General features: G+C 52.5%; 1 protein-coding gene across 4 annotated transcripts in view; it reads right to left on the bottom strand.

The window, feature by feature from the left end:
• Positions 1-17,170, bottom strand: part of RIMS3 (regulating synaptic membrane exocytosis 3) — a 58,096-nt gene that overhangs the window by 10,759 nt on the left and 30,167 nt on the right. For all 4 annotated transcript variants that reach the window (XM_058717890.1, XM_058717891.1, XM_058717892.1 and 1 more), the window contains 3 exons: positions 13,505-13,681; positions 7,655-7,902; positions 2,108-2,249 (listed from right to left, as the gene is read on the bottom strand). In XM_058717890.1, coding sequence (XP_058573873.1) covers positions 2,108-2,249; positions 7,655-7,871 — 359 coding nt within the window. In that variant the 5' untranslated portion in view covers positions 7,872-7,902; positions 13,505-13,681. The remainder of the gene's footprint in view (positions 1-2,107; positions 2,250-7,654; positions 7,903-13,504; positions 13,682-17,170) is intronic.

Genomic DNA, 17,170 nt, shown 5'->3' with positions numbered 1-17,170 from the left:
TCCTCCCCAGGGGGGTATGGATGCCAAGAACCAGAAACATAGGCCAGGAATTTCAATGCCTGGAGCAAGTTCCGAGAACCGAGGTTTAGTTGACCATATGTTTGAAATCCAAGTCAATAATCTGAGGTGGTGCCCCAAACAGCAGCCGAGACCAAAATAACACAATTACAGGGTTGAGATAAAAGGCGAGTGATGGTGGGTGGTCCCTGGTTGTGGGGGCCTGGAAATAGTAACAAGCAAACTGACAGTGATTGAAAGTTGGCCAGACGCCAGCAGCACACTGAATGCTCAGCATACATTATATCATTTCATCCTTCTAGCCATTTCCGCGCTCCAGGGGCTATTATTCAGTTTTACAGATGAGAAAACAGAGGCTCCAAGAGGTAAGAGACTTGCCTTGACTTCAAAACAGAGAGGATGCCCAACTCATAGGGTCATGGCGGGGGGGGGGGGGGGGGGAGGGGGAAGATCAGGGCAGGTGATGCATGAAAGCCCCAGGCAAACAGGAAACAAAAAAATGGTAGTTATTACGTTGCTGCCGTTAACATCAAGGGGAAGTGCTACTTGTTCATGTCCTCAAGCCTAGATGTTCTGGAGGTGGCCAGCAGAGAAAGGCCAGATACTAGAGGGCTGACCCGGGTCTTCTCAGGACCTACGAAGGACGGAAGTTCTAAGACCTCCTAGCATAGCCTCGGTTTCTGGCCTGAGAGGTCAGATTGTCCCAGAATGACTCCCCGTTGGAGAGTTTGGCCTTGAGTTCCCCTTGGCCAGTGACAGGCAGGGAGAAAGACACAGCACATACCCTTGTTGAAGAGGGCCTGGATCTCCCCAACTAGGAAGTTGGCTGGGCTCTACTTCCTGGGAAGGGGCTTCGAGGCCCACCCGCTCTTACTGGCCAGCAGCAATAGCCTCATACTGAATTCTGTCTGAGAAGGTTACATACATAAAGTAACAGACTCTCAAGGTCACAGAATTAGAGAGAGCGTAGAGGTTATGAAAAAAAGGTTATAGAGTCCAATGGCCTTAATTCAAATCCTGACTCCACCACCACCGAATGGCTGTGACCTGGGGTAAAGGACCTCACCCTCTTCCCATGCCTCAGTTTCTCCACCCGTAAAATGAAGTTATAATGGTACCGACATCCCCCAGTGTTGTTGTTGTGTTAAATGAGATACTATTTTTGCTCTGATAGTAGCTGGTAGATCCCAGAGTAAAAGGCACTCACCTGATGCCCTGCATACAGTAAGATGCAATAAATGTCACTGGCCATTTGCATTCATGGAAGTGGGCACAGTAGTGACATATGAGGTCACAGAATCCTAAATAATAGAGCCACAAGGTCCTAAAGTCAATGGGCCTTGATGAAGCCAAACCAAAAAATCTTAGTCATATAACCAGTTGCATAGATTTAGGAGAGACCAAGGGAATATCTAACCCAGTGACTTTCAAATTTTTAACTGTAACCCCCCCTTCCCCCCCACCCTCAGGCAACAGAAGAAATATATTTAACACCACGGACCTCTGTGTATCCATATATTAAAAAACCAAAAATTCCCAAGGTAATTCATCCTCACTCCATAGGATATGTTTGAATTTTCCATTTCTTCTTCTAATGTTGGTTTTGACCCACTAAACTGATTTTACTTCCTGCCTGAGTCACCACCCACAGTTTGAAAAACACTGATCTAGTCCAACCTCCTCCTCTAAGCCCCAGGCAAGACCACTTGCGAGAACTCCATTCATCTGAGCCATAACAATGGTTTCAGAGAAGAATTTTAGGATCACATTTTCCTTTCGAGCCCTCTCCTCTGGAGCAGGGCAGCATGTAGGTGCTGGGGGGGTGGGGGGGTGGGGATAGGGGGTGGGGATGAGACATACAGATGGGATACACTGCCCTGGGGCTGCTGGGGGGGGTTATTTGGAGGGGAAACAGCAGCCTGGAGCAGAGGAAGACTGGGGCCCAGGCGGCGGACGTCCAGGGGGGGCAGGGACGCAGAAGAACCCAGACATCTGGACTGGAAACCCCCACAGGAAGATTTCCCAGCCCTGCCCCTGGAGGGTGCAGGAGGGTGGGGCAGGGACCACAGTGGGCATGGGCTGCACGCACGTGCCCTCGGAGCTGTTGCTGTTGGTGCTCCCATCGGTAGACTCCCGGCTGCCCTGGCGTGTGACCCGACTCCGCATTTCCACGGCGATGCCTGTCTCTGTGCTCCGCCGGATGTTGCTGCGCAGCTTCTTGGTGGCCCCTTCTGTGACCCCCCCGAAAGCACAGAAAGGGAACAAGGTCAGATCGCTGAAGAGGCTTCGGAGAGCGTGCTGCCAAAGTCACCTCCCGGGAAGGGGCAGGATGGGCAGGACTCGAACTAGAGGCAGGAGCACAGGTGAGCTGGGGCTGCAGGGTCGGGGGGTCACCAGGTGGAGACCAGCCCTGGAGCCCTCACTCAGCCTTATCCCTGCCGGGCTCCCTGATGGCCACCTTCCCAACGCAATTCCAGCCTTTGCCCCAAATGGTTACGTGGTCTTTTCTCTTTTGGAAAGTTTGCTTTCTCTGGCATTCCCAGATTTGCTTTCCCCCTTACCCTCATGAACCCTATCACACCCCGACCTCACAATCCACCTCTGACTCTGATTCCTTCACAGAACCAATGAAAAACCCCATGTGAAGTTTAGCCACTCTCACATTAACCCACATTCTCAATGTGGGCCTGAATGTGGAAAGGGATGTGTGTGGCGGGCTGGAGGGGCCGTTAGGGAAGCAAGACTGAGAGGGACCACTAGGTTGGCCTGAATTGACCTTGGCTCTGAAAGAGAGGTCTGCAGAAGAACTCCAGAAGCCATGCGGTGAGAGCTTACTCAGTGTCTCTGTACCTGGTTTGGAGGGCCCTCTACCCTCACCCCAGCCCCCCTCTTGAGCCTTGCAGGGAACACGGGGCACTTTGCCTCTCCTAGCAGCGCACCATCCTGCCTGGGTTTCCATGGCAACCTCCTCAGCATTGCAGTGAGGTCCCACTAGACACCCTCTCCTCCTGGGGGTGGGGGAAGCAGAAGACGAGTGGAAGGTTTGCAGGGCTTTCCCCTGCTGGCGCTTTGCTGCCTACGGAGCTTCATAGGGAGGAAGAGGCACTCAGATAAGGACTATACCAAAGGAGCCATTTGCTGTCACTGGTTAGAGGCCTGGGCAAATGAAGAGTGGAGATGCTGACAGGGATGGGGAGGCTGGGAGTGGGGCCGGGAACACAGCCTCCAAAAGCAGTGGGGAGGGGGAGTTGGCTATGCTGGCAACCTCCTCTCTTGGTCACACCCAATGGTAAGTTGGGGAGGGGATGTTCAAAACACCAGCCTGAGCAAAGGGGAACTTTATTCCTCCTGCTTCGTCCTACTTACCTTTCAGGAAGTCCCACTGGGAGAGGGACGGCTGAGAGGGCCGGCATCACTAGCAGATGGGATGGGGGTCCTGGGAGTGGGGATGGGCTGGTGGTGAGGAGGAATGTCTTCTCTGAAACCACCCCAGCTTCTGGGATATTGGAATAGCTACTATCCATGAGTCAATGAGACCGCTGATATGACTGTCTGTTTGCCGGCCTGTTTCTCTCCCCACCCCCCCCCCTCTCTCTCTCTCACACACACACACACACACACACACACACACACACACACAGTCACTTTAGCTCATGTGTATTTCTTTCACATTGACATAAGCAGATATACATGAGTGCTAATGATCACACGTATGAGTACAGTGATCTCACACACCAGGTCACGTATGTTCATATAATGGGCACACAGTCACAAATGGTCCTACCAGGTCTTAGTCATACGTACACATGACATACTCTGCCACGGACATGTGACCTTCATGCCCTAACACTTGGAGTTGAACCCATCCACTCAATCACACACAGAGATACAAACTCATAAATGGTGTGTGACCCACCACACACACAGGGCAATAACAGTGGGTGTAGGGGACTCACGGTGTCCCTGGCTCCTAACTGCCACACACCCCCAACCCCGTTAGGAGTCAGAGGGTCTGTGGGAGCTGCACTTTACCCTCCCTTCTCATATCTCCCCCAACAATACACACCCTAAGCTGAAGCCAGAGCCTCACCACCCCATGGCCTCAATCCCCCCTCTTCTACAACTTGAGAAGCTTTGACCCAGTTGGGAGAAAATTTACCTTCTTTGACCTACCCAACCCACTATGAGCCCCTGGGAAGGGTGTCACAGAATCCTGAAGTGTTGGAGACACCTCGCTGACCTCCCACTGCCATAGATGGGGAGCCCAAGGTCCACATGCTCATAGGGCTGGAGCCAGACCCCAGGCCCACACTCTCCCAGTCTACTGATAGCCAACTTTTCACCCCCTCCATCAACTCCACATCGATTTGAGAGGTGATTCAGCAGAGATTCAGTTCTGTGTCTTCTGAGTGGGGAGAAAGTTCTTGCAACATCAGAGAAAATTCCTCTACTGGTTTGATACTTGTCCAGTCTGAATTCTGTCCATCTGGGGAATAACTTTATGTAGCCTCTCTCTCTCTAGAGAACTGGGTTCCTTGCAATAGTTCTGTGGTTCCTGGAAATTGAAAGACTCAAGGAACCATCCCATCTGTCCCACCACATAGAAGGGAGAGGCAGTCGGAGCGCTCAGCACCACTCACAGGGCATCTCCTGGAAGGGTCCTGAGTCCTCTCCCCATCTTGACCCAGAGCCCAGAGCTGAGGTGGGAAGAGCTGCTGTCCCTGGTACTGAAAAGAGGAGCTCCATTTGGGCAAGGGCTGGAATAGCCCAGGTGGGCCCTGAGTAGACCCAGCCTAAGGCCAGGCCAGAACCCACCTATGTCCTAGGACCCTAAAACTCTAACCCTACCTTCATCATTGCTCCCACAACTTAGAGAATGTTAGATATAGCTGGAAGCTGGGAGACCATCTCTATAGTTCCATTTTATAGAAGAGGAAATAGAGACCCAGTGGAAATGTGACTTTCCCAAGGACCCACGGGGAGTTACAGAGCTAGAATGAAACTCTGAAGTTTCAGGGTGAGTTTCTTCAAGGCCACTTTAGGAAAATGTGAGGAAAAAACTGGAAGGGGCAGGCCGGAGGCAGGAGAATTAGAGAGGAGGCTGGGGCAATAGTCCAGGCTAGATATCATGGGTCCTGAACTAGGACAGAGGAGGAGATGGGTGGGGCTGGAGCCAATGCAGAGTATGGACAGATCAGGAGGAAGGAAGCTGCTGGGAAGGGCAGACCTAGAGCTCAGAAGCTGGAGTCCAAGAGAGGAGTTCTCCCCACTTCACACAGCCCAGCCCTTCAGGGAAATGAGCCATCCCATCTGGGGGCAGCAGGGGCACCCTGCTAGGATCTTTTCCCAGAACCGAGTTTCCAGAGCCAGTGCGAGGTAGCCCATACATCCCCCTGGGGCCAGACTCTCCTACCCAGAAGGGGGCTCCAAGTTGGGACACTGGCAACCTCAAGACTGGGGAGAAAAAAAATGGAAAGAAAGAATTACAGATGGGAGAGGAGTATGCTACTGGTGAGAGGCAGAGTTGTGGGGGCTAGAGAACTCACTTCTTGTTGGGTCCTACTGTGTGGCCATGGGAAATAATAATACCAACAATTTACCAGGTATCTATTATGTGCTGGCATGAGGCTGAGTGGCTTTGCATATCCTGTCTCATGTAATTCCCTGGAAAGTCTGCAAGACAGGTATCATTGTCCTTATTCCACAATCAAGGAAGCAAGCTCGGAGAAGCGAAGTAACTTGCCTGAGTCACCCAACTAGTAAATGACAGGGTGTGGCTCTGAAGGCCAAGTTGAAGTTGTTCTTCGGGAAAGTGCCTTCTCCTCTCCAGGCTCAGATGCCTCATCGATAAAATGAGTGTAGGGGACTAGATGATCCCAAGGGGCCCTCCCTGCTCTCCCATTCGGAGATTGGATGATTCACAGAGAATTTTGGTTAAAAGGGCATCTGGGCAATTCTCCTGGCTCAGGCCCCAGGCCTTCAGCTGTACCCATGCATACCATGGAGACAAGTGATCCAGAAGCCTCACCGTCATTCATCTCCCCTTGAGGCTTGAGATCTTCTTGGTGTTTACTCCAGTCCCTGCCTGTTGACTGTGGAGTCTGGGTAGGTGGACAGCCCCAGGCAGATCACCAGAAGGTCTCCCAGTGACTCAGGCCCCAGCCCTGACCTTGGAAAACCATCTGTTCAAATCACTTCGGGCATGAAGAAGCCTTTGGGTCTGAAGCTGAATCAGCCAGATTCCTAAAGCCAGACTCCTGGAGCCCAATACCTCCTCAACCTCCTAATCTTAATCCCCCAACCTTAATCCCACCCCTTGGTTCTGTGCCAGCCGAACTCCTGTATCCCCATCCCCCTGATTCCCTAGCACCAGGCCCACACTGCAAACACAGAGGCCATGCCTCCTGGGCCACTGATAACCTGAAGCCCCCTCCCCATCTAACATTTCTCTGAGCTAAAAAACACACTGTAGCTTGATTGCTGGAAAAGACCATCCCACGTGCTCCTGTGAAGGGCTTTGTAAAAATCTATTTTAAGGCCTGGAAAAGTCTCCCACCCTCAACTGGGAGTCTTGATGAGCATTCTCTCTGGATCCTCCGGCGCCCCCGCCCCCTCACCACCCCCATCCAGCTGCCTATTTGAAGGTTTCCTGGGGAAGTTGTTACTCTGAACAAAATAAGCAGGAAGAGATTTTAAAACAAAACCAGCTGGTGTCTGGGCTGATGCCACAAAGTGAGGAGGTCTTGGGAGGGGAGGGCTGGCTCCTCCTCCGTGATGTGGGGTCCAGGGTGACTGTGTGTGACAAAGTGGGTCACCCCCCAGTCCAAGCATCACTAGGACTCCAAAACTAGGTGGCTGAGAAAATACATTTTTCAGGATGTAGCTGTTAAGGCGTGTGTGAACGTGGCTTTGGGAGGTATGTGCGTATACGTATACACGTGCGACATGTTTCTGTGACCATGGGCTGTTGTGTGTGTGCGTACGCGACTGTGCTTCAGTGATCTGGGTCTGTACATTACTACTCAGAGGAGCGTGCTTGTGTGATTTGCATGACTGGCTTTATTGTGACCATGTACAAGCGTGAATGACTGCAGTATGATTTCCTGGCAGTAGGGGTGAGTCACCTGAGCAAGTCAGCACACACCGTATGACGATACAAGGTGTGTGTGTCTCTCTTGTGACTTGGTGATGTGTAGCTGCATTCCTGCGGCTATTTGTACTTGGGAAATTCAGAGAATGCAGGTGAGACCGTATCCTGTGGATGCGTGTCTGTGAAGCCGTGCCACTTAGCACAGTGCCAGGAATACGGTGGCTGTTGAATGCGTAAGGGTGTGCACGGAGGCAGCACAGCGTAAAGTTCAGGAGCATGAACCCCGCAGCCCGGCTGCTTTGAATTCAGGCTCCAGTGACCCGCTTGCTATGTAGTTGGGGGCATCTTACTTCCCTTCTCTTGCTTCAGGATCTGCCTCATGGAGTTTATGGGGATCCAATGAGTCAGGACACGCACTGGCCCCAGAGTAGCAGCTGGTATACGGTAAGTGCTATATAAGTATTTGTAGGCATGAGGACACCCCCTGGGTGCCCTGTCATTGCAAGGTACCCCACCCCACCCCCTCCGTGTCCCGCGTCCCCTCACCAGACTGGGGGAGCTGGAGTGTGCTCTTGCTCCACTGAGTCAGGCCCACGATGGCCACCATCTTGGCCCCAAGGCTGCTGCGCCGCTTCTTGGCCGTGGTGGTCCCGGTCCCACCCCCAGCCTGCTGGGAGCCACAGATTTCACCGCTGATGCTGGAGCTCCGAACCACATTCCTGGAGGCCGCGGCCGAGGCCGGACCAGGCTCCCCGTTAAACATGGTCCGAGGGGCGGCAAGGCCTCAGGCAATCCTGTGGGGGGAGGGCAGGAAACAAAGGGGTGCCACATCAGGCCCTGGGGCCACTCTACGGCAGCCCGCCACTTCCTAGCTGTGTGACCTTGGGCAAGTCACTTGGCCTCTCTGAGGCTGTGAGGATTAAACGAGTCAATAAACGTAAAGCGTGTGCACAGGGTCTGGCTCAATAATGGAACTGTTCCTATTAGCACATGGCTATCCTGGCAAGTGACCTGGTTTGGCCAGGTCAAGGCAGAGGCTGTGGAGTCATACGGCCCACTCTTGAATTCCAAAGGCCTCTACACACTGCCTGTGTGATCTTGTGACCAAGCACCTCGCGGCTTCAGTGAACACCTCAGCAAAACGAGAAATAAAAGCACTCACCTCACAAGACTGTCGTAAGGATTAAATTAGAGCATGTGAAGGCGCCAAAACAGTGCCAGGCACGGAGTAAATAGTAAGTGTGATTATTGTCATGGTCAATAATAAGAACAGAGACAGCAAGACTGGCCCCAGCCTGTGGGGTCGGGGTGGGGGTGGCGGCTCCGGAAGGGGCCCTCCTGCTGGAAGGGATAGCACAGAAAAGTAGAAAGAAGCAGGAACAGGTCGCCCTGAAGCCCACCACGGAGTGGCGGCCCCTGGAGGCGTTTTGATCTGACTTCCTCCCAGTCTCTTTTCTATGCATTTTTAAAAATAATTGAACTCATAGTGCAAATACAATTTTGCATCCTGGTATTTTTCATTTAACATCATATCACAAGCATTTCCCACTGTCGTGAACGCTTGGTATAAATGTTTTAACGCCACCATAATATTTCATTGTATAGAGGTAGCATAATTAAGTATTTCAATATCGTGACCTCTTAGATCGGGTCTGACTTCCTCCTCTGTCTCCTGTCTTCTTCTTCTTCTTTTTTTTTTTTTAATGTTTATTTATTTTGAGAGAGAGAGAGGAGAGGGAGGGCAGAGAGAGAGAGAGAGAGAGAGAGAGAGAGAGAATCCCAAGCAGGCTCTATGTGGTCAACACAGAGCCCAACACAGGGCTCCATCTCACAAACCATGAGATCATGACCTGAGCCAAAATCCAAGAGTCGGAGGCTTAACCGACTGAGCCACCCAGGCGCCCCCTCCTGTCTTTTAAACATCACTCAACACTGCTTTGATCTACTTATTTCCTTAGGATTGAGTCCCAGAAACACAGTCACTAGGCTGAGTGTGGATACCGCTAGGAGCCTCCCCAACAGCCACACTCCCTTCCTGCTTCTTGACAGAGCGCTGATTTTGTGCAGCCACCACCCCATCCCATTTCAGAGGCAGATCCTGATTAGTTCAAGCCAATCAGTGAGCGGCCCTCATCTTGGTAACTCGTACAGGTACAAGGGCAGGCATATGACTAAGTTGGCCCGATCTGACTTAAGGGGAAGATTTGGATTCCATGCTTACCAGCGAAGTGGGGTCTCTCTCCCCACTTCTTCCCTCAAGACTCTTCCCCCTAGAGAGGGCCCAGTCCCAAGAGGAATCCAGTGTTGTCGAGTGCAGCACAGCACAGACAGAAAGGACCTCGGCCACCCTGGAGCCTGCTTTTCTCTGGCCTTCTGGTTATGTGAGATAATGTGTTTTCCACTGCTTAAGCCAATTTGAATCAGTGGTCTCAGTTACATCCCAAAGCATCCTACCTGATACCAAGGACATAAACATTTCTCTGATTCTTGTAAAATATTGCCGAATTCCTTTCCAAAGCTGGGTTCAAAAAATATCGAAGCCCCCCCCCAAATTTCAAGGCCTATGCAGAGTGCCGAGGATACAGCAGCGGCGAGCCAGGCCGACTTGGTCCTGCCCGCTCAGAGCCTCCAGTCCAAGAGAGACAGACAGCGAGTGACTGATTACGTAATTAAATATTAAATCGGATTGTTCTGATGAGTGCTAGGGAAGACAGAGGGCATTGGAAGCCACTCTGGGGGAGCTGGGTGGCTCAATGTTGCACAGAGATGGGATCTCCAGCTATCGGCCTCTACAACTTGGCTGAAGGTCCAATGCTGCCGCAGGTGCCCTCTGCTCAGAGTATGGGAAAAACGGCTGCTCCGGCAGGCTCTGCACACAGCCCTTCCCAGCTCTGTCTCAGCCTACAGAGCTCTTCCCAGGGCAGCCCATCTCCGGTCACTTTGCTCGACCCTCTGCTCTCAGCCCTGTCACCCTGAGGGAATCTGCCTTTTCAAAAGGACATAGTTGAAGTGTCAGGTCAGGGGAGAAGGAGGGAGGAGGGAGGATGCCACTCTAGAGGATTTCAGCCCCCAGGTAGCTGTGAACGGTGGCCACTTGGCCTCCTGGTCAGCATGGCTCCTGCCAACCAGGCAGATTAGGGCTGACAGTGGGGATGAGTCAAAGCTGTGTTCTCCCTTCTTTGTGGTTGTCTGGACTGTTTTCGCTCACCCTGTGATGTACACAGAGTCCCGGATTGTATTTCTCCATCCATCCCCCATTAACCTTGCAGCTAATGGAAAGTCCCCCTGGACTTGGGCCTATGATGATCTCTTCTCTTCAGTTTCCAATTCTAGTGCCAATTTGTGTGGGTTTTTTTGGGTACCTGCATGGTCTTTTGGTGAATGGTGGGAGAGGGCTTCCAGTGTAAGCCTAACTTACTCTTTAAAGTATTGTTGTTAGGGGCACCTGGGTGGCTCAGTCACCTGACTGAGCGTCTGACTCTTGGTTTCAGTTCAGGTCATGATCTAATGGTTTATGAGTTTGAGCCCTGAGTCGGGCTCTATGCTGGCAGTGCGGAGCCTGCTTGGGATTCTCTCTCTCCTCTCTCTGCCCATACCCCACTCGTTTTCTCTCTCTCTCTCTCTTTCTCAAAATAAATAATAAAATAAACTTAAAAAATGTTTAAATTATTTTTGTTAGGTGTATGGTAATCTCCACGTCACAGATCAGAAAAGTCAAGGCCTTGCCCATCCTACTTGGCTACGAAATGGCAACACCTGGACTCGAACCCAGGTCTCCTCTTCCCACAAAGATGTGAACACACTCAGCAGTTCCTGCCCCATCAACCTAGACCTCACCCAAAGGTGTAGGCCCATCCCTCTCACTCAGGCTTTGCCCTGGGTCTCCGGCTTTTTGAAAACTCTGCAAGAAAATTATCCCTGATGAGAAAAACTTCTCTGGGCCAGGTTTCCACAGCAGGCACAAGCATCTGGGGGCAGTAGAAACCCCACCCAGACACAGCTGGAGAAGGAAGCGCTTCCCTAGCGCAGCCTACAGGAAGCTCAAGATTATCACTCCCAGGGGTTGAGAAGGGAAGAAAGTATGGGACAAAATTCCTGACCCTGCCAACCCAGGGGCTCATGTTTCCTCATGAATAATGAATGACATTGACAAGCAGATGGTTTGACATCCAGGACTCTGCGCCATCTGGAGCCACTTTCTCATCTTTAACTACCCAGGGATCACCCAGAGGGGCCTAGAGAGCTGGTGAATGCTTCAGAGGGCCCAGCCAGATAGGCCACCCTCAAGGGGACAGGAGGAACCAGACCCAAAGCAGTGGACCCAAGGTCTTAGGGCCTGACCTCCGGTGCAGGAGTGCTGGGCAGGGCAGCCTGGGAGAATGAAGAATCAGAAAGTGGGATTAGAATGCCTATGGATTCTTTGTGTCACTTTCTCTGGGCCTTGGTTTCCTCATCTGTGTGTAAAACGAAGGGGTTGGATTAGGTGATCTCTACAAGTCCTTGTAACTGGAGAGCAGAGCCTAAGAACACATTCTGCATTGGCAGAATGGGGGCTCTGGCTGCTTCTCTGACAGTCAGTCTAGTTCAAGAGGGATAAGACAGAGGGGCACCGGGGTGGCTCAGTCGGTGAAGTGTCTGACTTCGGTTCAGGTCATGATCCCATGGTTCGTGAGTCCAAGCCCCACATCAGGCTCTGTGCTGTCAGTGTAGAGCCTGCTTGGGATTCTTTCTCTCTCTCTCTCTCTCTCTCTCTCTCTCTCTCTCTCTCTCTAACTTCTTTCTCTGCCCCTCCCCCACTCATTCTCTCTCCCCTGCTCCCAAAATAAATAAATAAACTTAAAAAAAAAAGAGGGGTATGGGGCACCTGGCCAGCTCAGTCAGCTAAGCGTCTGACTTTGGCTCAGGTCATGATCTCACAGTTCGTGAGTTTGAGCCCCACGTCGGGCTCTGTGCTGACAGCTCAGAGCCTGGAGCCTGCTTTGGGTTCTGTGTCTCCCTCTCTCTCCGCTCCTCCCCCACTCACGCTCTGTCTCTCTCTGTCTCTCAAAAAAAAAAAAAGGGGGGGTTTAAAAAAAGGGGGGGGGTTGGGGCGCCTGGGTGGCGCAGTCGGTTAAGCGTCCGACTTCAGCCAGGTCACGATCTCACGGTCCGTGAGTTCGAGCCCCGCGTCGGGCTCTGGGCTGATGGCTCAGAGCCTGGAGCCTGTTTCCGATTCTGTGTCTCCCTCTCTCTCTGCCCCTCCCCCGTTCATGCTCTGTCTCTCTCTGTCCCCAAAATAAATAAAAAAAAAAAAAAAAAAAGGGGGGGGGTAGACAGAGAGACAGAGCCAGCCACCTGGCCCCCATGTAAGTCCTACTCATAGCGCCCTCTGAGCCATGAGACCACAGGGACGGGGAAGGGGCAGCAGGCAGGGATGGGGGCAGAGTATGAGGGGCCAGCAAGCCACACAGCACAGCATCTCACATATTGGTGGTTCCAAGAGATTGCTAAATGACCTATATCCTTTCTACAAAAGTCACTTCAACAATTCTCTGCCTCTGAGCAGGACTGTCCCTTTCCCAGCCCAGTTCATGGCACCTCAAGGAAGGGAGCCCTTCCTCGCCGGGTCACAGATACCTCACTCTGGAGCTCTCTCCGCTGACCCCCATCTACTGCCACAGCAGCATCTACTACTATGGCTCGGGTGTCCCCTCCAGGGACGAGTCCTACTGTCCCCACTCCTGCCAAAGCTCCATGCCCGCAGATACCTTCCAAGCTTCCCAAGCAAGGAGGCTAGTGTTTTCTTTCCAGTTATGGATGTTTGGCCTCTACCCTGGAGTCACAGTACCCTAAGCGCTCCCCAGACCATCTCTTGAATCCTGACAGGGGTTTCAGAGCTCTGCCAGGCTACCCAGGTCCCTCATGTGTCTAACCAGATCATAAGCCTGTTTTGAGAGTCAAACAGGGCCATCCAAAAGCCCAACATAAACCTAGCTACCCACTCTTTCAACAGGAGAGACCAAGGAATCTGTCACAGGGTGATGGACTGGTAGGTTGGAAGGGATGGCAAATAACTGAGGCTCTTACCACCTCTCTCCTTCTTCCACCCACAGCAGACATCACTAATCCATCTCTTTCCCACCAAGGACAGATTTAACCTCAGAATCCCTCTCAACACAGCTCCAGCACCAATTGGTGAAAAGTGGCCCATGATTTAAAACAGATTTGCCAACCCCATTCCGGCCTGAATCTTTCATTTTGCAGAGTGGGAAATCAAGGCCCAGGGAAAGAGACACACCCAGGGTCCCACAGGAAGTTGGTGACGAAACTAGAGCTCCAACCCAATTCTCCTAACTCCCAGGGCCCACATCACCTGGCAGGTGCTTCCTCCCCACTTCGAAGAAAACCCAAACTCACCCAACTGATGAATCTGAGCGTGGTGTTCCACATCACAGGGGGCTGTGCCCCTACCAACAGCACACCCCTAGGGCATTTACACGAGGCTTCTGTTAACTTCTGCCCAGACACCAGTTTTCAAGAAAGGAGGTGAAGGCGATCAGGGTAGCTTCTAGGAGGAGGTGATGTGATAAGAGTCTGGAAGGAAAGAGGGGAGTTTAGAGGAAGGGCTAGTGAAAACATCTATCCTTAAGGGCTTCCAGGAGCTTGCAGAGTTAAGAGACAGACTTTTGAGATGGCTGTGGGATGTTGAGCAAATCATTTAAACTCTCTGATTCTGTTTCCTACTTTGTAGAAAGCATCTCAACTCCTGGGTCCCCAAATCTGCCTGTAGGCACGTTAATGTCAAACTGCTGCTGAAGCCCCACCCATAATTTTACGACTTTTAACACACGAGGGACAAATGGAGGTCCAACGGCTAAGGAGCTCTACATCTTACTTTCTTCCTCAGTCCTTCCTCCCACTGAAGGGATGTCTCTCCCCAGATACTGTGAGATACCCCGGGATGGGGGGTGGAGCACTTCTGGCTCCACCCCCAGCCATGTGACCCCGAACAAGTCATTCGGCCTCTCTGAACTTCCGTCTCCTCTTCTGTGCGGGAGGGGGGGGGGGGTCTACTTGCCACTGGACTTGGTGTCGGATGGGATAACCAGGAGCAGGAAAACGCTGATTAAAAACACAGGCTTTGGAGGCAGACCTACTTGGTTCAAAACCTAGATCTGTCACTTGCAAGCCGTATGACGCCGGGCAATTTCCTTAACAACCCCCCCCCCCCCCACCAGCCTACTGCTCCTCACCACTAGAGTGGGGATAATAATGCCTGCCTTAGGATTATTAGATGAGATGCTACAAAATAAGGATCGGTAATGTGCTAAATGCTCGGTTGGCCAACTACACTGTTAACTACACATAATGGTGCCTTTGTTAACAGGGAAGGACTGTGTGGGTGTCAGTGCTCATTGGGCCGGACTGCGCACCGGGTGCAACCACTTCATGGGAAGGCTCAGAGACCGAGAGGATCACCTCTCACCTGCTTCCCCCCAGAGTGCAGGACAGCGTGGGATGTGGGTCCCTGTGCCTCTCAGTTGAGGTGGGAGCTGGCACGTGAAACTGTGCTTTTCTTTGCCAGCCTCTCAGCTCCTGGGCCCTCACTGGGTGCTGGGTCTGACTTTTGAGGGCCCCGACCCAATCCCGGTCCACCACCAGGGCTTCCCGCTACATCTCCCATACCAATCTGTGTCCATGTCAGGGGCCAGTGTCTGCATCCACAGAAGGGGAGAAGGGTTCTCTTTTTTTCTAGCCCTGCTTTACCCCACCCCCAGGAAAAGATGGGCGGGTGACAAGGCTGGCATATGGTGGGGGAGGCAGGCTGGGCTGAGGGAGCACACCCAGCTTGCATGGGGAGCACCATGCCAGGTCTCCTCCTGATTATGTGACCTTTGTCTCCCCCAAGCCAGACTCACATGCACAACACTATACACACACAGGGGGAGACACAGGGCACTGAGTTTCAAATGTGTGGTCACACACCATACCGACCCAGACGGATGATATACACTTAAAGGACATAATCCCCTACGTACACAGACAGGCACATGCACCCCCAAGACAAAGGTGCACAGAAGCAGCCACATTGATAGTCACAGGCGTTTGCAGACTCACATGTGTACACACCCACGCACACTCAAACACACACACCCCTCCTTGGCCTCTGCCCAGCCCAGGGAGGTGGGAGGAGCCCCATCCCTTTAGTGGGCAGGGAAGTAGGAAGGGTCATACCTGGATCCTGGGTTCTCTTGGCTGAGGCACGCACACCAGCTCTGAGCAGGTGCTTGTGCGAGCTTGAATACGTACACACTCATACCAGCTCCGGCCCTGAGTACCACCCTCCTGGCCCCCATCCCTGCAGGCCGGACAAAAGAACTCATCGGTGAGGTTTGTGGTGAGGAGATGAGAAGGCTGGCAGGGAGCAGCTGCTGTCACCATGGCTACCAAGCTGACCCACTTCTCCTCCACCCAGCCTGGCCCACCCAGCCCAGGCAAGGGAGGAAAGGCAGCTTTGGGCAGGGGGGCCCTCTCCTGTCACACACAGTAAAGAGTCTCTGAGGGTGTGGTGAGGGATGGGTTGAGCACCAGGCTAGTTCCTGCATAGAAAGGAAATAGCCAGACATTCTTTGAGGGCAGCAAGGTGCTCAGGATATAGCCCCTGCAAAACCTAGCCCCTGGCCTCCCTCAGCTTTGGCGCCTCTGGCCCCAGGGACCTACGTGGGTCATGTGCCTACCCTGGACACATTCTCAGACACAGTCTTCATGGCAGGGCAGAGGGTGGGGCAGCCAGACCCAAAGCTCTGTCCACAACTCCAAGAGCTCAGGACACTGAAGGGCAAGATAGACCCAGAGCTGGTTGCACCCTGTGTCCTGCTCAGATCAAGGTTCCTGAGGGCAGGGCTTGTCCTCCCCATTTGAACCAGGGGCTGCTGAAGACACGGCCATGCCTCCATTCCTCAGACAGAGCTACCGTGTGTCTTTCCTCAGCCAGGGGGCTCCTGAGGACATGGCCATGCGTCTTCCCTCAGAACTGGGGAATATAGAGGAAGCACACAGCCTTCAGGCAGCTCAGTTTTGTGAGCTCACTCACAAGGCAGAATGAATCACTCCTGCAAGACAGCTTGCCATAGCTCCCTAATTCTTTCAGGAGAAGGTAAAAACCCCTCACACCAAGGCCCACAAGCCAAGTGAGCCAGATCGTCCCATGTTCTTGTTCCGCTTCTGTATTCCAGCTGCACTTGCCTTTTTTCCATTCCTCAAAAGTGCCCTGTGTCTCCTGTCTGCCTGGAATGTTCTTCTCCAGCTGACCCCCACCCTCATGTTCTGATGCCCTCTGTTTCTCTGTGTGCTGCCTTTGCCTGGCTAATCCCTATTCATCGCTCAGTCCCAGTTGGAAGGTCATTTCCTAGGAGAGTCTTCCCAAAATGACTCCCCCTGTCATGCTCTCCCAGACTCTGTACTGTCCCTGCCCGTTATGGGTTGAATTCTCCCCCCGGGAAAGATATGTCGAGGTAGTAACCCCAGTACCTCAGAATCTGACCTTGTTTTGGAATAGGGTTATTGCAGATGTCATTAGTTACACTGAGGTCATGCTGGAGTAGGGTGGGTCTCTAATCCAATATGACTGGTGTCCTCATAAGAATGCAACCACATGAAGGGCGCCCAGGTGGCTCAGTTGGTTAAGCGTCCGACTTCGGCTCAGGTCACCATCTCCCGGTTCATGAGTTCGAGCCCCATGTCAGGCTCTGTGCTGACAGCTCAGAGCCTGGAGCCTTCTTTGGATTCTGTGTCTCCCTTTCTCTCTGCCCCTCCCCTACTCCTGCCCTGTCTCTGGCTCTCAAAAATAAATAAATGTTAGAATGCAACCACATGAAGGCAGAGACACACGGGGAGAATGCCACATGATGATGTGGGCAGAGTTTGGACTGATACAGCAACAAACTGAAGAACACCAAGGATTGCCAGCGGTCACCAGAAGCTAGGAGAGAGCCACAGAACAGCATCTCCCTCAGCGGAACCAATCCTGCCACCTGCCTCCAGGACTGTTAGAGAATGAGTTTCTATTGTTTTAGGCCACCC

This window comes from Neofelis nebulosa, chromosome 2 (assembly GCF_028018385.1).
Source record: "Neofelis nebulosa isolate mNeoNeb1 chromosome 2, mNeoNeb1.pri, whole genome shotgun sequence".
NCBI classification, from domain to species: Eukaryota; Metazoa; Chordata; class Mammalia; order Carnivora; family Felidae; genus Neofelis; species Neofelis nebulosa.
This window is presented reverse-complemented; position numbering and strand designations above follow the sequence as displayed.